Raw genomic sequence first — 24,081 nt, forward strand, 5'->3', positions numbered from 1 at the left:
AACATCGCCTTCCTCAGATGAGGTGTCATAATCAATTTGTGGCACACTGGCCTTTGCAAGATCACTGTCGTGTATCATTTAAAAGAAAGCCACTAGAGCATGAGCCACTTTCATTACTTTTTATTAAGGCAATATAATCAAAATTCAATGGCAATTTCTTTGCAGCAGAGTAATGACCACGTACAAAAGGCAGCCAGTATTCATTTCATATTAAGCTCAATGATTGTTGTAATTCGGGCAAGTCACAGTGGTTGTTTATGGTTGTCCTTCGGCACTATGTTTTGTGCCTTTGTGCATCATTTTGCTATTTGGAATGCCTGAATAATTTCTCTGTGGAATCCAATTAATTATGAACTCTGGAAATAACATCTTTAATATTATAGATAAATGACTGTGTGTGCAGGGGTAATTTTAGATTATGCTTTCATGTTTTAGCAGGGCATTTTGAAATATTTTCTACCTTCATCCTTAAAATAATTCCCTTCATGAAATGCTGACTGTCATATTGCTAGAACAGAGTTTAATTAAATGAAATGCAAGAGATAATGCTTGCCCATTCTAAACATACTCTCTTGATAGTTTGTTAAATTAATGAACAGAGTATTAACAAAATGTTGCCAAGCAGAACCAGGCATATATTTGCAACATTAGCCTGTCAGTGATGAGATAGAAAAAATTTTTCTTGTGTACCTTAATATTTGATAATCTGTTTGGAAAGATTAATTCCATCTTTTCATTACACATACTATGTGGTTGTTTTGTCCCACAGCTTACCATAATAGATTTTGGGTTAGCCTGCACATATTCACTGCCTGAATATTTGATAATGCTCTTTGTGCATTTTTAGGTTGTTAAAGTATTTTTGATTATCAAAAACTAAGGGCAGGAGACATTACATTGTTTATTTAATATTACAGAAACGTTACAATGTAAACATAACAATGTGTAATATTGCACTATAAATGTAAATGTATGTGAAACTTTTAAATGTATTTTTAAAAATGTAAATGAATATGAAAAATATAAGGGTATGTTACTGTATGTAAGGTAGCAAAATATTTGCATAAAATGTTTTTAAAACGGTGTATTTTAATTCAAAGATTAACTGCTTGTGGTGTGACTTTTTTTATGTCATTTTATGCTTATATCAATATTGGTGTTTATATTTCAATTACTTATTGAAGCAAGTGATTGTATATTAAAAGAAATGTATAATTATAATGCCTACAAATAGACTTCCTGAACTTGGTAAATAAACATTTATATCAACAAATTCTTGGTAACAGAGCTTTTAAAACAAAAAATACCATTCTGGTAATCAGCCTTATTGGTAGGTTTAATAAAAATATTAAGTGTAATACAATATATTATTGTTCAGTTTCTAAGAAAGAAGGATTATAATGCTGCAGAGTGAGGGAAATTTCACTGCACATTTTTTTTCATTGTAGAACCTTTGATATGTTCAAAAAAGTTGTTATTGCTGTTTGAAAAGGAAGCCAATAAGATTGGTATGTAATTGTCATTATGGAAGCCTAGAACTATTTAGGTTATATGGGTCCTCTGGAAGTCAGTGCTACAAACTTCCACTCATGTCTCTCTTGAACTATGGGAACAGGGCCAACTTAGATCAGGCTGTGTAGAGTCTTGCCTGTTCATCATTGAGTAACTCCAGGGATGGAGATTCTGCAGCCTCTGGGTAAGGCTGTTTAAAGGTTTGGCTGCTGTAGTTGTAGCCAGTTACAGCCAAATCTTACTGGCTTCCTTTTCAAACAGCAATAGCAGCTATTTCAATGATAGGTGGATGTGTACTGCTGTCATTTCACGAACTTTTGGATCCCTCAGGTAAGGGATTCTGGTTGGTGCTTTGATGAAATTGTGTCATAGTTTGATTATATTATACATTGTTGTGCTTTACTCCATTTCTCTTTGTTTTTGTCTTTTTATCTTTATACTGGATCTGTTATACTGTACCTAAAGGTAAATGTATGGCTGATATGAGTTCAGCTATGCATGAATTCAGCCGGTGTGAGTATTTTTAAAAAAGAAATTTCACAATTTATATTTATTGTAAATATCCTATGTGCTAATTAAGGTTATTGTGGAAGAAAATAGTATTCCTGTTGCTACTGTGTCTTAACATAGTAAGTAGCTGTGTGAGAGGAGAAGCTTGTACAGATTGTTTGCTAACAGTAATGGATTACCAGTGTATGAAAAGTGATGCTCGCCCTTCGGAGAGTGTTAATACGTTATGTTAGTGATTCAAGTCACCTTCACTAACCCAGCCTTGTGAATCACAACTCCTCTCCAAGTAACTGTCCTTGTGTGTACACTGTAGAACATTGCAGTAGACTTCAAACAGCCAAGCTACTCTGTTAATTTAATCATAATCTCAGTCTGCTTAAACTTCAGAAAATAATTTTGATGAATCATGCTTATTGGAATTTTTGAGTTTGTTAATAGAATGCTGTTATAGATGAAATGGAATTTGAAGATAAAATGTTATTCAATCTCATTTATCTGCTCATCATTCAGATTGCTCTAGGAATTATACAAAAATATTGAGAGGGAGGATCAATAGATTGCTCAATAATATAAGGAATCTGTTATATTTTCTGGTTCCTGTAATGTCAGTAGAGCTTTTCTGCTCTAAGTCAGGAAGCATTTCTCCTGTTTGTAAAAGGTCACACTCATGTGGCATGCTGTCTTCCACTTTTGCTTCATTTAGGCTTCAAAGCAAAAAGGCATAGTGTAGGAATGCCAGATTTGATTCAGGATTTGTGTTTCCAGAATTTAGCAGTGTGTAGCATTTGGCTGGTTTCATACTTGGGAAAGTCTCAGCTTCTTTGGTTTACTGTAAGACATCTGGTGATTACATTAGCTTTTGAGGTAGCCATCTGGAGAAGGCTGAGCATTTGTAGACAAAAGTAGTCTTGGGTTTCCACAAGTATTGACAAAAGAAGATATTAAAATTGCATGGCATCCTCTCTAAATTAGCAAGAAGGCAGTTCTAAAAAAATAGCTTTTTATAATGTTAAATTTATTTTTTATTCTGTTGGCTTCTTATTAGCATTACAATAAACTATAAAGGCAGTATTGATGAATCATCTTAGCATAAATATTCTGCATCTTCTGTGAGTGTAAGTTTGGGAAGATTTTTTTCTATATCTTTTATAGAACAACTCACAGGGTTTGCATCTGTGTTCTGCACAGCGTGATCCGTGTTTATGTTTTGTTGTAGTTAAATAAATTCTGTGTTATTAGTGTTCCAGATTCTTTCACCAGTAATTACCGATCTTATTATAGAATTGGCCCTTGAATCATAGTAACAAGAGATGGAAAAATAAAAAAAAAAATCAAACTCCCCTAAAACAGCCAAAACCCCTGTTGCTGTATACAGTTTTCCCTTCTTTTGAAAATGGAAGCAATGGAGAAATTCGTAAGAACATAAAAAGATTGCTGCATTCTAACATTTCCTTAAGGAAGTTCCTTTAGAATCCAGCTATATTTTTCAAAAGTTCAGTAATTTTTCAGTATTTCTGTTGTATCCATTGTAAACACTTCTTTGGCCATCTGTTTTGAAAAATATTAATAGGTATTCTTAAATATGATATTTTAATTGGGATAATTTCTGATTTATTTTCATTTTAATATTGGAGAAAAAAATCACAGTTTTGTCAAGAGACAGGAAAGTATTTTTAGTGCAAAATTAAAGCTACTACATGCAAAGTATTTATGGAATGACTTAATAAATATTACATAATATTATTCGGGAAAATATTGTTTATGCCTTGGTGCACTTAAAATGTTTTTTCACCTTTTAAAATCATGTTATTTTAGCAATTTTATAAATCCTATTTTTTTTAATTGCTGCCATATGGTAAATGTGTTTGTTTCATTCACTGCAAATGAAATACAAATTAGATAATACATTTTGTTTTAATGTTCTAAACAAATTAATCTTAGCTCTACTAATCATATTTCATTTACGTATTTCTGTCTTGGGTGACAAATGTCTTAGTCAATTGTCTGCAGTTCTGTAGATAATGCCACAAGTAAGGACTTGTGGTAAAGTGCTTTTATGTCATGGCCTTAAATTTATACTTTGCACATATTTTTGCTATTTATGCACATAGAAATTTAAAATATGGATCTCTTGTATATATTTTTATGTGTTATATGTATATATATGCAGGTCAAGTTCTTAATGAAACATAGTCAATTAAAACATTCTCATTTTTACACATATTTTTGCTTACCCCCAGTGAAAGAGCTTATTTAATTGCACCATTTTGTGTACTTCTCATGCTTTGAAATATTTGTTGTAAATGTATCTAAAAGGTAAGATTAGTACTGGTGGAATTATCCTTTCCAATGTCTGAGTTGATTTAAAAGCTGCATGTTCTTTCTGGACTGCTAAAGTTTTAAATGTCCAGACTTCACTTGGGATTCCTACAGTCGCTCCTTTGAAGGTTGCATTGGTGTTTGTCATTCAGCAGATTCTTGTCCTAGGTTATAAAGGCCCCTATTCCCGTAGTACTGTGCAATGCTTCAAACACAAATTTATCATGGTTCTGCTCAGAGCTTAATATCCTATGATGATTTAAGCCCAAAAGTACATAGAGATACCTATTGAGTAGTTTTGATACTTTCGTAGTTTCCAAAGGACATTCAGTTTCTGTGCTGATTAAACTTTTTAAACTGCAGAGAAAAATCTGCTTACTTTTTTGTTTAGGAAAATCTGAATCTCCAAAAGGCAAAATATCAACCAAGACTAATATGTTTTCTTACTAAACAACTGCAGTTGTTTAATAAGAACTCGTGGAGCAAGTGAACTGTTCAATATACTGTGATAGATATACATTAACTAATTTGGTTTTTTAATCTGAATCTTTTGGAGTTCATACAATGAACTGATGATGAAACTGTGATAAGATGTGACATGTGATCGATCTTTGTTAAGTATTCAATCATGCTAATGATTTTTTTAAATTATGGTTAAAGAATACTTAATGGTATGTGCAAAATTATGTTCATGTTTAATTATATTGTAAAACATTGAACTAAGATTGTGTTGAAGTGTCTGGGGAAAAAAGACCTCTAATTGTAGTATTTAAAAAGACTGGTATTCTTTAACCATGCAGAACCATTCTGCAGTGGAAATAAATGTAGAATTGATTCCTATTTAGACCTTACTGCTGCTGTTGAAAATTAGTGATTAATAAGGACCTTCTCTGTCGGACCATCTTTATATGTCAGCTTGGTGCTGAAGTGATTAAAAATCTTGGAAGCATTTCATAATTGTTTTAATTAATTTGTGCCATAAAGCTCGCTTTCATTTTAACAAAGCCATCTTACGCAGTTCACCGGTAGTTCTTTTTTGTCTGGTTTTATATTTGTGATTACTGAATTATACTTTAATCCACTCTTAAATGCTGGTCACTGGGCATTATAATTATTTAATACATCTTTTAAATCATATTTTTATGTTTTACCATGGAGATTATATTTGTATGCTGTTACAGGGTTCAGAGATCTTAGCAGGAGTTGAGACTGACTATAAAACCATTTGTAAATTCCTGACCTCTGTAAGCACTTTAACTTTTCAATAGCCAAATTTTCATAGCAAATTAAAAAAAAAAAGGGAAGAAGAAAGAAGTTTAATATGTTGGGGAATTTAAAAAGTGTTAGACATAAACCTTGTTGTGAAAGTGTACAGTTAGGATTTAGAAGAGGTTACTGAAGTCCAGTGTACTCTATATGGAAGTAGAATTGTCTCATCAAACGTATTTCTCACTGTTGTTTGTTGCACTTTGGATATGAAGTTTGAGTTCCATCTGGAAACACAGGATATATTTTTAACTTTTAGCTAGAACAGTAGATCTTCCTCGATTGCTACTGCTTTTCCTGCTAATACTTTCTTCCATTTTGCATTGAATACCACAGAATTGTTACTTACATTTGATTCTCTAAGACAACTAGGTCTTCCCTCCCTCCTTCCTTCCCTCCTCTAGTATTGTCTTCTTTTGCGTTGGGATCAGTGTCTTGGTGCTTTTTACTACTTGGAGTAGTTTTGTTTGTGAAGAAGGTATTTCTCAGTCATAGCTATTGGCTGTACATTTAGTAAGCTAAATTCAAATACGCCATTGTCTCTAAATTGTAGGCCATGAGGAGAATATGAATTGGTAATATTTCTGGTTTTCTGCCAGTCATCTTTTCATTTTGTAGAAGACTTTTCAATTTATTTTTTTAAATGCTTTTATTATAATTCTTACAATGGATTGTTTTAGCCAGTTATAAAAAGCAAACTAATTCTGGAACAAGATATAATCAACATGTAAATCTTTCACTCAGATCCCTACTATTACTTGAAGCTGAATTGTGTATCATAATGAGATCTTGTCTTCAAGTGCACATTTATGATCTTTTGAATGTCTTTTTCAGTCATTAGGAGCTTCTTTTGTTATTAATGTATATTAATAAAAATTAATATACTAAGCTGTAGTCTTGACAGAATTAGTTTTGTTCAGACTTTCATTAATTCAGGTTGAGAGGTCTAAGCTGTAATCTGCATCTGGTTAAATCTGGTGTTGAGATTTTCCTCCAAACTCATAGCTTTATGTCCCATAAACATACTGGCTTTGAACAATGTAGAAATGTTTCTGGAAGAGAGAGAACGACAACCAAAATTTGCTTTAGGTAGGTAGAGTACTCAGAAAATAGTCATATACTGATGACAAAATTCCTTCTTTTTGGACAGCAAACTTCAATATGTGGGAGCTATAATTTTATGCAAATAGCAGTATTTAAACGTGTAGTAGAAAAGATTTCAATATTTTGTTGCTATATTGACCGAATGAGTAGTACAGGCAAGGTGGTGGTGGATGTGTTGGTGGTTGTGGAGTCCCTGTCTGAATGAATGAAGTCGCATGAACTACTCCATGTTAATCACCTGTCTATGAGTCTAGACTGGAGCAAAATGGGCTGCAAAGTGAAGGAACACAAGCATGGAGGACCATATCCATATGGCGCTGGTGCAGTCAAAGAGATGCTTGTTCCCTAAGGATATCTGGAGGCCTGGAGGCCTTACTTGGGAAAATCAGTTTTATCAAACGTTTGTGGTAGCTCAGAGGTGAAACTTAAGCAGTCACTGCTTTTCAGGAGGATTTGGTCTCATGAACGCAAGCTTGCAGGGGCAACCCTTGTGGTAACACCATTTCTAGTAAGCAGTGTTCCTCTAGGTTATGTAGTTTATTTGTGTTACAATACTGTCTGTTTTTTTTAATAGCTACCCACATTTTAGAAAGTTCAGCTAAGTAGAAATAAGTGCCTACTATAGTACTGCATTAAGTAGAAAAAAAAATCTAGTTGGTTGGTTGCTTTTTAGTTATGAAAACGGTACTGAAGTATTGTAGGTGGAAACTTAGTACTTGGAAGCTGTCAGTCAAGTGTCAAGTCACAGGTTCAACAAGGCTCGTTGCTGGATCCTGCACTTGTGTCACAACAATCCCATGCAATGCTACAGGCTTGGGGAAGAGTGGCTGGAAAGCTGCTCAGTGGAAAAGGACCTGGGGGTGTTGGGGAACAGCAGGCTAAGTATGAGATGTGTGCCCAGGTAGCCAAGAAGGCCAACAGCATCCTGGCTTTTATCAGTGATAGCGTGGCCAGCAGGACTAGAGAAGTGATTGTCCCCTGTACTTGGCGCTGGTGAGGCCGTGCCTTGAATACTGTGTTCAGTTCTGGGCCCCTCTCTACAAGAGAGACTTTGAGGTGCAACAAAGAAGAGCAAGGAAGCTGGCTCAGGGGACACATTGCTGTTCTCTACAACTACCTGAAAGGAGGTTGTAGCAAGGTGTGTGTCAGTCTCTTCTCCCAAATAACATGTGATGGGACAAGAGGAAACAGCCTCAATTTGCACCAGGAGAGGTTTAGATTGGGTATTAGGAGAAACTTCTTTACCAAAACAGCTGTCAAGCGTTGAAACAAGCTTCCCGGGGAAGTGGTTGAGTCACCATCGCTGGAGGTATTTAAATTTTGAAATCAGTAAAACAGATGAGAAGCTGACTTTAAATATTAAGGATAAATATTTTATGTGTATAAGTCCTTCTGCCATGATAAGCATCCATTTAAGGTGGCTGAATGTGGCCATTCAAACTAATATATCTAACAAGTATACTTACTGAAATTATCAATATTTATAAATGCCTTTGATGTACAAAATACATATTTTTGGTAATATGCTACTTTGGAATGCATATGTATATTTTTTTTGTTCTTTAATCAGAAGACTTGCTTCACCAAAACTTTATATATAGATTTGTTGAAAGTAGTGAGAAACTTATTATAATTCTTTCTTTTGAATTTTGATAAAAGAGCTATTTTTCTTAACTGTAATACTATTTTACTATCAGAGACTGCAGTAGAAGTATTTTTTATAAAATACTTAAAGTCTGAAAGCTTACAGTAATTATATATCTCGCTTGTTCATTGCACACATGTACTTATTTTCACTGAAATGGAAAATTTAAATTTAGATTATGACTGTCCAAATTACCTTTATCAGCAAAATAGCCTCTACTCACCATTACTTACAAAGTAGGAAGAATTAGCCTTTTTACTCAGTGCATCTTCTATGCCAGTCTTGCATCAATTGTTTATAATGCACAGAATTTAGTAGTCTATTTTTCAACTTGTTTAGACTAGCAAGCAACTTTCAAGAAATTCATTATGGCTGTTAACAAGTGTAGTTGAAATATCACAGCTGGCACAATTTATTGTTCTTCATTACTTACTTTCAGTGGCTTCAAGCAATGAAATGAAATTTGGTTTTGCTGTGTGAAGAACAAAAATGTTTGTGAGTTAGTAACTTCAGTTAGAAATAAAACTGACTTTTTTGCATCCTGATGTAGTGAATTATCTAATTAGATTAGTCTGCAATATAGGTATCTAAATTTGACAAAAAAGAAATCTAACACAGTATCTCAGGTCACTATATTTAACTTGCAGCTGAATTCACACAGCGCAAAGGCAGGCACATGGTAGTAATTCTGTGTTTGTCCTGAGTATCTGCTCTGATAGTGGTGCTCTGGGTGAAGAACCGGCTGAAGGGGAAAGCTCAAAGGGTTGTACATCTGGCTGGCGACTGGTCACTAGTGGTGTCTTTCAAGGTTCAGTTCTCGGGCCAGTCCTGTTCAATATTATATCACTGATCTGGATGCAGGACTTAAATGCACCATTAGCAAGTTTGCTGGTGATACAAAAATGGGAGGTGCTGTTGGCTCTTTTGTGGGACAGGAGGCCTTGCAGGGGGGTCTAGATAGATTGGAACGTTGGGCAGTCATCAATGGTTTATTTAACATTTGAAAATTTAACAAGAACAAATGCCAGATCCTGCACCTGGGACGGAGTAAGGCTGGGTATAAGTATAAAATGGGAGAGGAGTGGCTGGAGAGCAGCCCTGCCGAAAGAGATCTGGGGGTGTTGGTCAACAGCAGGCTCTATACAAGTCAGCAATGTGCCCTGGCAGCCGGGAGGGCATCAAACATCCTGGGGTGCATTAAATGCAGCATAACCAGCTGGTCAAAAGAGGTGATTATGCTGCTGTATTTAGCATTGGTGCAGCCTCTCTTTGAGTACTGTGTGCAGGTCTGGGCCTCACCACTTAAGAAGGATGTGAAGGTCTCTGAAAGCATCCAGAGGAGGGCAGTGAAACTGGTGAAAGGCCTGGGAAGCATGTCCTGTTAGGAGTGGCTGAGGACTCTAGGTTTGTCTGGTCTGGAGAAAAGGAGGCTGGGGGGTGACCTCATTGCTCTCTGCAGCTTCCTGAGGCGGGGAAATGGAGAGGGAGATGCTGAGCTGTTCTCTGTGGTATCCAGTAATAAGATGCATGGGAATGGTTCAAAGCTGTGCCAGAGAGGTTCAGACTGGACATTAGGAAGCATTTCTTTACCGAGAGGGTGGTCAAACCCTGGAACAGGCTTTCTTAGAGAGCTGGTCAGTGCCCCATGCATGTCAGTATTTCAGAGGCATTTGGACAACGCCCTTAACATTAGCTTTAGTTTTTGGTCAGCCCTGGAGTGTTCATGCAGTTGTGCTATATGATCATGGTAGGACCCTTCCAACTGGAACTGTTCTGTTCTATTCTAACTGCTTAGGAGTTAGAGACATGCAAGGCCTCTGTGTGGAAAATGAAAATACAGAGGTTTCTGAAGCTTCTACTGTCTTCAGAATGTGGACTTCTACATATAAACTGCCCTGTTTCATTTTTAAGCCTATTTCTCTAAGGTTGCAAACTTTAGAGCATGATTACCACATCTGTCTTCTCTTTCCAATAATTTTTCAAGCTTAGGACTTGCTTCATCAGCATTATACAGAGGGAGAAAAGTCTCCATTGTGCAGAATTCCATGACTCTTATAAAGCTTATTTGCTGATTAGTAAGAAAAAAAGAAAAGTTACCCAGATTAGCAATGCTGCTGAGGAAGGGCTCAGAACTAGCCTTGATATTGACTGTTGTCTCTTTCCTAGCTGTGGCAGCTGATGAGTTTTGCAGAAAGCCTGGGAAAGAAGGGTATGAAAGTGATGGGAGGATATTAGGTTTGTAGAGGAAGGAAGAAGATTAGTCACAGATTATTAAGACTGGAAGGCTGAGGCTATTATGGGTAGCAGAAAATCCATCACAAAGTCCTCATGTAATTTTAGAAATATTGACAATGTGTATGTACAATATACAGTGGTAATGCTGTAGTACTTCTCTTGTACACATAATGACAGAAGGAGAGGGATTATCCAGGAATTGATGAGATCACTTAAATAGCACAAGATCATTACCTCTCCACCCTCATTCTCTGCCTTTTCACATCCCATGGCATCAGTTCAGTCTATTGTATAGCAGAAGTATCTAATTAGCTGGTGTTATACATAGAAGTGAAATGAATCATTTAAAGATTCACCCATGTTTATATATAGTTACAACTTTAAAGAGTTCCCAAGAGAGGTAACAGTTTTAAGATATGCACACAGTTTTATATAGTTGGCTATATTGATATTACAGAAGGCTATAACTTTAGGAACATAAATACCACATCTCCTGAAGAGTGCCTTAGCCACAGATAGCTAGAGGCTGAGAAGTGCCATGGAGAAATACCAGTGCTTTATACTTTTCCATGAGTATTTGTTTGCAGACACCACTGGAGATGGAATGTTGTGATAGGCGGACTTCCAGTATAAAGTGTTGTGACTGGTCTTACTTTTTAAAAAGCTCACTGTTCATTGTTTTTAAAATCTAAAAAATTTCTACTTCTTGCTTCCATATTGAAACAACTGTATCATATTGGCTGACATTTTCATATGGCCACAAGATATATCTTGAGGGAAAAAAAAATTATTTTAGTAACTTCAGTCTATATTATAATTGAGATTAATTTAACTTCTACGACCTTAATCTTTAGGTAATGTTTTCTCTAACAGTGCAACCATACTCTTGGGATTAATGTTTTTAATTCATTTAGTATTACAGTGACTTTTTAGATCTTTCTGAGAAATGTGAAATTTGCAGGATCAGCATTTATGCATTGTTTTAGCTGATAATACATCTCTGTGAATGTGGACGAAACATAGCCTGGGTAGCAAAATCCCCCAAGATTGTATTTGTATAAAGAAAGACAGTAGGAATGTCTTTCTAAGGCTTTAACAAAGACTTCTTGTCATAAATTTATCTAAAATAAGGCACTAGCATTTCTGCAGTATTTGTCATTTACACCATGCTAACCTCATACTCATGCCTGTTAGCTAAAACCTGTTAACAGAATGTCTGTGATCCTTTTTGAAGGAAGTTCTGCTAAATACATAAGCGCCATGAGCATATTGGTTCTGTTAGCTCTAGCAATAAGCCATGCAAGTGATTATCACAGCCTTCAAATAGTAAACGTGCTACAATAAATACAGTGTGTAGGAGTACTGCTTTAGAAACCATTGATTTGTACTGGGTTTTTATTTCTATTTATTTGTTAGACTAAGAAATTATGTAAGTTGCAAATTACTTAAATTTGCTCACTCTATTTCCTACACGTTATTCTCAGCATTTTTTATTTTTTTTTTTTTGTCTCAAGTGAATGCAACCTTTACATGTACTTCCCTTGTATTTCTTTGCCTTGTTATTTAATGTTGTCTTCTTTTTATTAACAGCACTTGATTTTTGGAAGCTATTATGTTATTTGCAAACCTTCTTTGTTGTAGTCTTGCCCCAACTAATTTGTAGCCTAAGAAATTAAGTGAGGATATATGTACCAAATAATTTCACTTTTTAACTTTGTGTATTTTTTGTGGTACATTTTAAAGCTCTCACTTTAATCTTTTCTTAAGATAGCACCACTGAGAGCAGTTGTTTAAGCTATCAAGAGGCAGAAAAATAAATCCAATGTAATGTGTAATTACTTGCTTATATTTTGGGGATTGTCATGCAGTTATAAGAGTTTGCATGCATCAACACATTTGATTTGCTTGAGAACGGAAGAGTATTTTATTTTTTCAGACAGTGCATTTGATCCTTATGGACTACAGAAAAGTTGCAGTAAATATCTGTTTATTCTTTCTTCAGAACAAGTTCATAGGCACTTGGATCAGCATGAGGTGAAATACTTGCAATTTGCTTTCCGTTGGATGAATAACTTGCTGATGAGAGAAGTCCCTTTACGGTGTACCATCAGGTTATGGGACACATACCAAGTAAGTACTTTTTTAAACCTCCATAACTCTGATAACGTGTTTTGGGCATGCCAGTATGCTTGTGTGTGTTTTTTCTTTAACCTTTTGTTTTGGTGTCTATGATGATCTAAGAATCATCATAAAAAGAGAAAAAGCCTTCAGGGATTATTAACAATTGGAAATATTTAATGTCCTCAGTCTTTTTGTCCTTCAAAACCAAGCACTTGATGTTGTGATAGTTTATAGTACTAAAATGAACACTCACTCAAAGCATGGGTTAGTATCGATATTCTCTTTTGTCTCTTCAGAGAAGTAAAACATTGAATTGTGCTTAATCCCTTGATTCTGAGGCTTAATCCCAGGCTTCTTACTGCCCATCTGCTTAACTACTCAATCCAATACTAGCTTCCAGCCTCCAGATCTCAACATTCATCCTCCCATCATGTCTTCTGTCCTATTGTCCGTCCAGACAAAACTTGTTATGTTACTGACCTCTAGTTGAGGTAATTATTTTTCCTCGATAATTTCTTGTCTGACTGTCAAGTTAAGGAATTGATATCAGAAAAAACTTTACCCATTCTTATTTCTGTTACTTGACGCTCCAGTAGCTTCTGGTTGGAGTTTTCAGCTATGTATTTAAACAATATATCCTCTACTACCTTTAAGGTTGAAGTTAATGAAAAATAAATAAATGAAGAAAAGTAAAAATATTTTAAATTCCATAAGAATTTTCAACTGAATTAGTTTAGTAAATATGAAAATAATTCATAATTTATGTCCTGGAAAGAGATGTGACATCTTTAAATATCAGTGTCTTCACATCTACTCGTTATGTAGCAAAGTTTAGTTAGTTACATACACTTTAATGCCAGATTGTTCACTTAGACCATCTATACAGACATCTCATAGAGGGTTAAGAATTTGCTTGCTATTCATTTGATGAGTCTACTAGGTTGTTTTGGTGAAGTGTGTTTTGTAGAATGGTATCCAAATCTGATAAGAAAATGTTAAGAAATGCTAAGAATGATCTACGACTTCTACTGTTAGTGTGTCCTAGGAGGTGGTATCCTTGCATGTTTTATTCGGCTGTTCATCTTCAACAAATTTCTGAACTGAATTTGAATATTGCGTCCACCTGGGGTCCTTTTATCTCCTTTGTCTCATTATAACATGTTATTCATTTTAATATCTGTTATTACCTTGCATTTTCTTCCAGTGGAAAATATTTGTTCTTTATATGATCTTTCTGATAAACTGAAAGATTGATCTATTTAAAATGTTTTACTGTAGTTAATTTCTTTAATTTTGAATATTTTTTGTTGCTATTGGTGCAGCATTTCTAACTCCTGAAGGTTTTTTTACCATGCTAACTCTATCACTGCATTTGGTACTTGATCATTAGTCTCATCGATGTGCTAAAATCATGTAAAAGCAGTTCCTTGATGCAGCTAACCACCTGTATGTGCCCAAGAAATAGCTGGCTTTGCCAAAACTTCACTTGGAACTCATCTGTGAGCCATGATTCTATGATAATGTTAAAAAACTTCTTTTGAAGACCAAGCATGTGGTTACTTTCTCAAGCTAACTGTTGCCATGCTGAAAGGAACCTCTCAAGTTCAATGGGATCTTTTTAGCCATAATAAGTGGTTCTGAATATTCTGATTTTTAGCAAGTTTTGCTATATTACAATAGTTCTCTGTAGTATTTAAAAGCTTAAAACTTACGTATTCACATGGGATTTCCAAGTGTATTTTTTCAATGAAGGTTTCTTATACCTAAATGGGATTCTTCTAGCTAGAGTGGGATTATTTTTGTATATTAAACATGCTTAAGGTGTATTTCTGTGTTTTGACTCAGCAGGTGCAGCAGTTCTGTACTGTTTTCTTGGTTTAGTTATTCAGCAGACTCAAGAGTTCTCAAACTACTGTAAACAGAAATATCTTTAACTGCAGGATAAGCTCATAGAGAAGGTGAACTAATCATGTTGCAGTGTAATATTAGCCACAGCAGGGACTACAGGTATCCCTACACTGCTAATATGAGGGGCTTTGCTCAGACTCTACCTATCTTACGGCTCTTGGGAAGGGATGAGGCGTTTTGCAAGGCACTGATACAGGCAGCTCTAGGCCCAGCACACAATGTGATTTGGCAATGCCAGAGGATTGGTAGGACAGTCAGATTTCTTTATGTGGAAGGAATTGGAAGACAGGCAGGACTGTTGGAATCCTTCATGTCTTCACTGAGGGTGAGTTCTGGCTCCCCCATTTCCTGCGGAAATCCAGGGTGATGGTGGATGGCTTCCCTCCCCTCCCAAGGATTAGAGAACAGTGGCCTCTCTTGAAAGAGAAGATCCTGCTGATGATGTTTTCATGGAAAAATGTGTTTTGTCTCCTTTGTCTTCCTCTCTCCCCATCAAAGCTGAAATAATGCCTGGTATTGCTGAGCTGCATGTTTCCTCTGTTTGCAGTGGAAAGATAAATACTATGCTGTCTCCAGCTTAAATTCCCGATTGGTCATTCTCAGAGCAGTCCCCCTTTTCTCATGAACTGCAACAGGGGGTTTTCAGGGGAATGACAGCACACTTAAATAGTCTGCTGTTATGTATTCCCTAGTGTGATAGATAACTGTTGTTGTCTGGAGTTGTTAGAACTGCATTCTGTCTCTCAAAATTTGTTGCAGTTCTTCCATTGCCTTCAGTGAGAATGGGATTGGACACTTAAATGACTTCCACCTCTGTCTCTGTATGTAGGATAGCAAAGGTACTCTGGCTGGTGTCCTCTTTTCTGTCTAGTTTAATTTAGGATTCATCAGTCATTTGTTAGGCTCTGTGAAGTACATCATTGGACATATAATCCGAAGTACCTGTACTTGAACAAGTTAGAATTGAAGGAGTGAGAAACTTGGAAAGGTTCCCAAATCCTTACTTCAGTAAATACTCTGGTATTCTGTAACTGTATCTGTGAAATCCACTAAAATATATCACTGTCTTCTGTGGCAGAACTTTGTAAAGTAGAAAAATTACAGACATTATGCATCGTGCTTACAAAGGATATGTTGTGAGAGCTTCTTAAGCATAAATATTTAGTTTGGTTTATTCTTTAACTTGAATTGCATTTTAATGAGATCAAATTACCCCACTTTTTCACTTGATTCGGGCTTTGCTATCATTAGTTTTCGTTCTTTTTTTAAAAAACGAGATAAATGCTGTAAATACCTTGTAAATTCTTTCAAAATAGAAATTGCTGTTAAGTCACGCCCAAGACTCTCAAATTTTAAACCTGTAGAACTGATTAATATGAATGTTCATAGACTTTGTCAAGTGTGAAAGATTCCACAAACCAAAAATAGTGTAACATAAGACCTCAGGTTTATCTTTGTATTTTCTCTTGCATTTTTATCTCATATTTTGTCATGGTTTTTGGCATAAAGGATTGGTAAAATGAGGTAGCATGATGGCTGAATTATTCAAGATATGTGGTGTTCAGCATATTTCTACAGACTTATGAAATGCAAGTTAGTTTTGGATTTGTTCCAGTGTTTAGTTTTAACTATCAGTAGTTTTAAACTGCTTAAATATTGAGTGCAAAACTATATTTGATTTCTGGGCAGTTGAGAGTTGGAAGGAAATCTTCGACAATGCCATCAAATCATAGCATGGTGTTATACTGACTGCTGTTTTAAATAGAAGGAGAATTTTCATTGGCACATAAGTACTTCATTTTATTTACTTTTCATGTAGAATGGAGTGCATGTATTTTTCATTACAGTGTTTTCCTGCTGATCTGATGTTCTTACATAAATTACCTTTTTGTGCTGTCTTTTGTGCAGTGATCTCTCTGTGTAACTAACTGTAGTAGTATATAATTTGCAGAAGAGACACTGACATAAGTTCCTTAGCTAAGAACTTGCTCAGGGAAAAAAAGAAAAAAGAAAATGAGAAGTGAAAAAAATTACAGCACCTATATATATTAGTTTTCAGTTTTAAGTACATGGTAGCAAGTGCCGCGTGAATGTTTAGACTTCAAGTGTACAGCCTAATATTTTCTCCTGCCAGGAAGCCTTTTTGTTTAAGTACCACTTAGCTGAGTGCTATATTGCCAGCTCACCATAGGCTAGTATCATTGAAATGAGTCACACACTCAGACTTCTTGGATACACTGCAAAACAGGCAGGTTTGATAGGTACTGTTTACAGTGCCCTGGTGCTCCCACTTTCCTGCTTTACCCTATTCTTGTGTGAGGAAAACTTCAGCATTACCAAGATATCTTAAGGCTTACCATGAAAAATAAATGCAAATTAAACCATATAATCCTACCATGTAAAATGCAAAATACTTACGAAGATTTACAAAAGGTATAGGAAAAAGCAAATAAAAACTCTGTTAGAATTTGACAATACCATTGAGTTGATTTACTGTCTCGCTGCTGAAATAGGTTTTTCTACTTGTTCCTGTTATCCCCTGCTTCTTGACACTATCCATTAGTTTTCTTCAGATTAGCCCAGTGAGGGGGCTGATGGGTACCACAGCCAGTGCAAGGGAGAGAGGATGGGATAGCAGAGCTGTGACTTGAACCCTAGTGTTGAATCAGAATGATGACAGTTTATTTGCCATCTTTTTCAAAGAAGAATTTCTATCTTGGTTGATAGTGCATTTCTCAGGTTGCATCCATTAGACAAACTTCAATAGAGAGCACCCACTGCTGGTGGAACCTCTCTTCCTGAAGTCCTGCAAGTGGGTTTAGAAAAATATATTTTTTTCCTCCTTGAAATTTAATCTTTCTTTTTCATCCAGGAGACTGATGCTTCCTTTGCTCAAAATAAACATTATTTTATTTTCCTGGAAAATGTAAGCGTGTCTTCATTAGACTGAGTATTATCACATATACTTGGCCAGCCGTTTATATCCTTTCCTTCTTCAAGATGGGATGAAGTTTCTTTTCCCTTTCTTTGACTTAGTGTTCTTTTTTATTGTAAGGTAGCTCACATTGGACCTCATGTACTCTATTGACCAATGGAGTAACAGACATCTTTGTTTCCTATTTATTGGTTGGTATCATTTATGAGGACGCAGAAAACTTATTAAAGCTCATGAAGAATAGCACAAGCACAGGTTTTCTCTTTATACCCATGGAAAACTAGAGATCTAACTCTAGGGTCATACTAAAGTAAAATTTTGGTTACAGAAATTGTAACACCACCGCTTCCTGCCGGAAAAAGACAAAAGACGAAAAGAGGGGAAAGAAGGTTACATGTAACAATAGTAGTCTGGCCAGCAGTCGTTGAAATTTAAGAAATGTTAAAACATGCAGATGTAGTTTTTTCCTGTGTTTCCATTTTTTGCATAGACTCAGAGATTTTGATTCCCTGAACGTAAGAATGATTTAAATCTCTATCCCAGCCAAACTAGGACAGTGTGTTTTTCTGTAGAGTTGTCTTGTGATTAGTATTTATTTAAAAAAAAAAAAAAAAAATCAATTAAAGTTGAAACAGGAGTTCATTTCTCAACAGACACCAGAAAATCTATACAAGAAAAATATTATTACTACTCTGGTCTCAATCAAAGCCTTAAGCCACCTGGGACAAGAGACTCAAAATGCATCTACTGAAAGCAGATTTAATTTTTCATGGTCAAGAATACTCTTTAGGTCAGCTGTAATATCTCTTTTCCATATTGAGTTCATGATATTAAGTAGAAAATTCTCATCCTTTTCTTCAGCAGGAGCATAAACCTCTCACTCTCCCAGTGATCTGGTCTTTTTTCTTTTTTTCGGACTGTAAAGTTCCTTGAACCAGGTTAGGTTAAGTGGACAACAACAAACATTTAGAGTGAGAGCAGAGTGGGGAAGGTATACACCCTTCCATCGTCTACTACTCAGGAGCTTTATTGTGTTTCTATACTTTTCTTTTTCTTTTTTTTTTTTAATGCCCATTGAGTGTTATTAAATATGTATCTAATTGTTTTAAAATATACTGTGTAAACCATCCTGTGACAGTGATGTTTTGCAGTTTCTTTATGCTGTGTGAAAAGAAATTCTCCTCCTTTAGCAAAAGATTTTCTGAAGCCACATCCTCTTATTTCTTTGATTGTGAGAAATTGTGTCAAATCATTCTTTATTCACTTTTTTGAAACATCACCTGTTTCAAAACTGTGCTCTGTCACTGTATGCAGTCACTCCTTTTCCAAGCTGAAAATATCTGTGCTTAGAGATGCCATTTCATGCACTTTCTGTGCTTATCTTTCTTCTCTGTAATCTTTATAGTTCTACTATACATTTTATTGCTGCCATATACTAAATGGAAACTTCTGCAAGAGATGAGCGTGCCATAGATTCATAGAGTGAGTTGAAGTTGTTTTCTGTTTCTTTATTTCTGTATTTATAATTTTTCATGCCTATTTTGTTGAATGAGTGCTTTCAGGTAACTATTCATAGTTAGTCTAGCTGTCTGTCTTGGTGGTTAATGTCAAAGACAACATCAGGTGTGTATGCTTTGCAACGTTTTTCCCTCTGTATGTATAACCAAACTGAATTTCATTTGCCATCTTATTATCCAGTGACACTACGGCTTTCTGCAACTTTTTGCAGCCAGCCTAATTTTTTACCAGCAAAAGCTATCCTGAATAATTTTGCATCTTTACCAAACTATTCTTTTCAAGACCACTTAGTAATTTAGTGAGCAACACAGATCCTATCCTGTTGGTTTTGTCCTTTTAATTCATGAACACTTTCTCTTTTGTTTGACAACAACTTAATTTTAGAGTCTTGCTTAGTGAACTCGTTAAAATGTCTGGACATCTGAATATTTTATATCCAATTACGTGTGAGTTGGATCATGTCTTTAAGATGGCTAGGCATTTGTCAATTTGATTGAAACTGGCCAGCGTTCCTGGAGTAGGGAAGACAGACATAGTGGGATATAACCTTTCCTGCCCAGACATAAAATGTGAATGTGAAAATTTCATTTTTGTAGGAAATAAAGGTAAAAATACTGTGTGACTCGGTGGTGACTCTTCTTGTCCACCTGCCATATACCATCAGACAAACCAGCTTCTGAATTAGAAAGCATCATCAGCCTCTGGAGCCTATAGTCAGGTCATGCTTCTCCGTTCGATTCTATCACCTCTTGTTTTCTCTTGAGGATTTTTATTTTAGCTTCCTACCTGAGAGCTGGAATTCACCATCCTGCTGTCTACTGAACCCAGCCTTGATCTCACCCACTTTCACTATTATTCAAGAACACCTTTTCCATTGTTTTCTTTAAAAGTAAATCTAAAAGTATGATTTAAATCAGATTTAAACTGTAGGACCATAGGAAGATGTGAACACATGAGAGAAGAACTTTTACTTGCAAGACTAAAATCTAAGCATGTTCGTATTAAAGCAAAACATCCTTATTCTAACTCTGCATTTCTTTGGAAGTTTCTAAATCCTACTGTGTTCAGCAAGTCAGTATTTTCCCTTATGTCAGTAAACTCCTGGTACATAAAGCTTCCCTTCAACTTGAGCAATTGAAAAGTTTATATTTTTCGAATCCTTGTCAGGCAACTGACTGTCATCACCTCCTACCACACGGATAGTTATCTTCTGGGATAACTTTGTTGCCAAGGCAACCTCCCATTGACAAGAGTTGTGCTCATTAGGACTTTATTGTGGCAGGCAATTATATTTCAGTGGTATAGCACTGAAGCCAGTGACCTCTTATTGTTTATCTTGTGCTAACCGCAATGTGAAATAACAGAAAGCTCAAAGAAAGGAAGAGATGATAGTCAGAGCAAGAACCAGACTGCTTTCTATTGAACTGTATATCTAATATTATGTACAGTCTTTAACGTGTGTAAGGATTGTGTGCAAAATGAAGAAAAAACAGGTTTCTTCAACAATAATTCACATTTATATAAGCTCTCAGGTTTTCTCCTGGAAAAGAAGAAAGCCAAATGCTGTTTGTAGAATAATAACGATGTCTATATATGATTGGTACTCTTTTGTTGATCATCCAGCTCTAGTTTGTTAGTTGTTCTTATTTATTTTGCAGTTTCTTATTGAGAGACAGGGTTCCCAAAGTCCCGATGAAAGCAGACTAAGCAGGCCCTGGTTTTGAGCTGCACACAGAGCAGTATGCACATTCGGATCCCAAGCTGTGGTCTGCAGTTACGTATCCTCATCTTCCCCCATCCTGTCTTACATTTTTTGCCTTGAAAAGCTTAAAAAAAAAAAAAAAAAAAGTTCCAGCCTCCATCAAATAAAATCAGCTTTACTCCTGTGCCAGCCCTTCACCTCTCCTAATAGGGATCTCAGCCATATTATGTAATACATCTCATCTTCTTAGCCCTGTCTTTATTTTCACATTTTGTCCTGGCCTTGCAGGAAGAATCAAACTTGGCACTTTCTGTATCTCTGATCAAATTCTGTGGTACAGCAGAGCAGGTTGTGGACCATGAGAGATGCATATCAGGTTACCTCTTGGGGGTAAATGCCTGTGTAGTGGCGTTTACCTGAACGCCGAGAAATGTACACTGACACTAGCAGTTATAAAATTGACAGTAGCTGCCTGTATGAGATGCTTAAGTTTGACTCCCCATAAAAGCTGAAGTTACCATCTGCCACAAACGCATGCCTTTGGGTTTCCATATTACTCAGCAGTACATGGGAATTTCTGGGTTTAGAGGTCTGTTGGATCTGGAACTCCAAGCTTTCTAGTTTCTGCCCTTCCTACCCATGGACTTACTGTGAACAGTGGAGGTGGGATTTAGTTTGAGATAAAAATGAAAAAATATAAGTATCTTACTGCAGGTTTGTGTATATGTATTGCTGCGTCAGTTTTCTAGGCTTCCATGACATCTGATGGAGACCTAGGAAATAGAGGAGCCTAGAGAGAGATTAAGTATGGCTTAAAGTCAGCTGAACACCTTTTCAGGCTCCATTGACCATATTGACTATATCTTCATTACCTGTGTAGCTTAAGTACACAGCATGCTCTTAGACACTTAAATTTAGAAATCTTAATCTCAAAATGGAAGCTCTCTAAGTTTGTGTAAAAAGTGAGTTGAAATTCCTTTCATAGTATTCAGAAGGACTTTTATCTTGTGGAATTCTGGGCCACTAGATCAATTTTTTAAAGTAAGTGTGGATTTCAAATATGTTTGCATATTGGCAGTTTTTGTCCTTTTTAGTTTTGGTAGCTTTCGTTGACATGAAGGAGGAATCTATATGTGGGAAATAAAATAAGGAAAAAGATGTGTAGCCATGCTATTTTATGAGGAAGGTATTTAGACATGCAAAGTCCAGACAAAATCAAAACTCAGTGGTATGCATAGCGAAGCCTGTAGGTTTTTGTAGGTTCAAGTTCTTAAGGCAGTTTCCAATACTATTGAAATAGATGGTAATTTTTCTGTAGCTAAATGAAAGCTGTTTGTGAATGCAGAGGGGATGAGATAAAGTACTTTCTCTTATGCTTAATTAAAAGAATGTGAATAATCCCATTGACTTCAATAGAACAACTCATGAATTTAGTTAATTAAGCATGTCCTTTAAAATGCTTTATTGATCAGGATCTTGATGCATGATTCTATAGGATAATAGAATGTTAGATAGTCTAGAAGATAGTTTGTTTTGCTGCTTTGAAATAGTCAGTGTTTCTAGAAGGCGGTTTTACTAAAGTTAATATTGTCCTTAAAGTCCAAAGTCTGAAAGAGAATCATGATACAAGAAGAGAAAAAGGGAAGTTTCTCATATCCATATGCTCTTTCATTTTGTGCATCTTTTAGATTGCGTACACGTCAGACTTTTGTAGCACTTTTTGATAGTTTCAAAGGAGAAGGGATGTGGAGTCTGTGTAATTCATAATTCCCAGGGGAAGGAGCCAGAGCCCAACAGGAATTTTTCATGGCACTCCTGCAAAGCAGGATACGGCTGCTCCTCCTTCCCACAGAGCTCTTCCACTTGGAACTTTGCTTATGTGTCTTAAGATACTATGCTGCAAGTTCAAGGTGCTCAGTTTAGTATTTTAAAACTGGAATCTACTTACTTCTCTTTTCTCAAGCACCCGTTGTTAGTTACGCTGGGTTTTGGTGTTTTTAGAAGCTAACACTAACAAGTAAACCATGACTACCATTTGTTCTTTTAACTTTTATTTCTGATGTCTTACTGTTGTTAGAACCTGAACAAATGTAAAATAATCCTAACATTGTACAGTTCTCTGTTTCAAATTTATTAAAACATCCATAGCTAACAGAGAGTTGATATAGATTAATGTGAGAATGCATGGTTTCCTTCTTTGAACAGTACCAATTTAAAATCAAATCAGAAGTGTTTATAGTAGACGTAAGATGAACAGTTGAGTGAAAATAAAAGCATTTTGTTACTACTGTAAATGAACAACAGAATTGGAAATAATACTGCATATATGGTTTATATTATTGTGCATAATAGATTTCTGAATAGCAGAACCTTATCCAGGTAAGAAACAACACAAATTGCCATATAATAGACTTGAAATTCAGAAATCTTCATTTGATACCCACTTTACTAAACAGGGCATCCTCACCACCGTATGTAAAATAATGAGTACATATTCATGACAAATTTGGCTGTGTACTGCAGAACATTCTACTACACTGAAGATTAGTAGGTTGAAGCGCACAGATTAACCTGGTTTGCTTTGAAGCAGAGAATTTTAGTGGGAAAGCTTTTAACAGCCTGCACAGAAAATCTGTTCAGCTTTCAAAATAATTTTTAACTCTTTTCCAGTGTACATGACATAGTACCTGAATTCAAACATAACCTTGAAGGGGTGAAGGAAGAACAAACTAGTATTCAACAAATCCCGTAATATCCAGTAAAAATAGCTTTTTTATAATAGCATAGATATTGTAGGGGGATTATGAAATTGGTATAGTTACTGTTTGTTTTGGGAATGCACATCATCATTAGAACTACATGAAATATTAAGAACCTTATCTTCTTTTGTCTCTAATGCTTTAGCTCCTAGTAATGATCACTTCTTCCTTAATATTCTGTCCTTTATTGTTTTCCTGATACATGACCGTCTTGTGCTTTGCTCTGCCACTTGCATTGCCCTTGACTGTCTATTTTGAGAGCTATTCTGCCCTTTCTTCCAGTCTCGCAGGGGTTCTTGGTACTTTTTTACTTTTCCTTCTCCATCCTATTCATGAGTGATCTGAGGCTTTCCTACGACTTCACTGTCAGCTTATGCTGATGATTTGCATATCTACTCTTTTTTTTCTGACCTGATTCCCTTAGTTAAGATGCACATTTCAGAGCATCTGTATAACAGTCCTCCCGAGATAGCTGATGACAATTACTGATACCAAGGATTCTTTTTTCTCCCAAAAGCTCTTCGTTCTCTTATTTTGTAACTTTCTG

At 35.8% G+C, this 24,081-nt stretch overlaps 1 protein-coding gene across 8 annotated transcripts in view; it reads left to right on the forward strand.

Moving 5' to 3' along the window:
• TBC1D22A (TBC1 domain family member 22A) overlaps positions 1-24,081 on the forward strand; it is a 169,541-nt gene that overhangs the window by 81,902 nt on the left and 63,558 nt on the right. For 6 of the 8 annotated variants that reach the window (XM_030478574.1, XM_030478577.1, XM_030478575.1 and 3 more), the window contains one exon: positions 12,594-12,721. In XM_030478574.1, the coding sequence (XP_030334434.1) occupies positions 12,594-12,721 (128 nt within the window). Of the gene's footprint in view, positions 1-12,593; positions 12,722-14,560; positions 14,609-19,364; positions 19,372-20,145; positions 20,149-22,852; positions 22,865-24,081 lie in introns of those variants that run through there. The other 2 variants (XM_030478579.1, XM_030478578.1) reach the window with 2 other exon arrangements.

Source organism: Strigops habroptila, chromosome 3 (assembly GCF_004027225.2).
Source record: "Strigops habroptila isolate Jane chromosome 3, bStrHab1.2.pri, whole genome shotgun sequence".
Taxonomy (NCBI): domain Eukaryota; kingdom Metazoa; phylum Chordata; class Aves; order Psittaciformes; family Psittacidae; genus Strigops; species Strigops habroptila.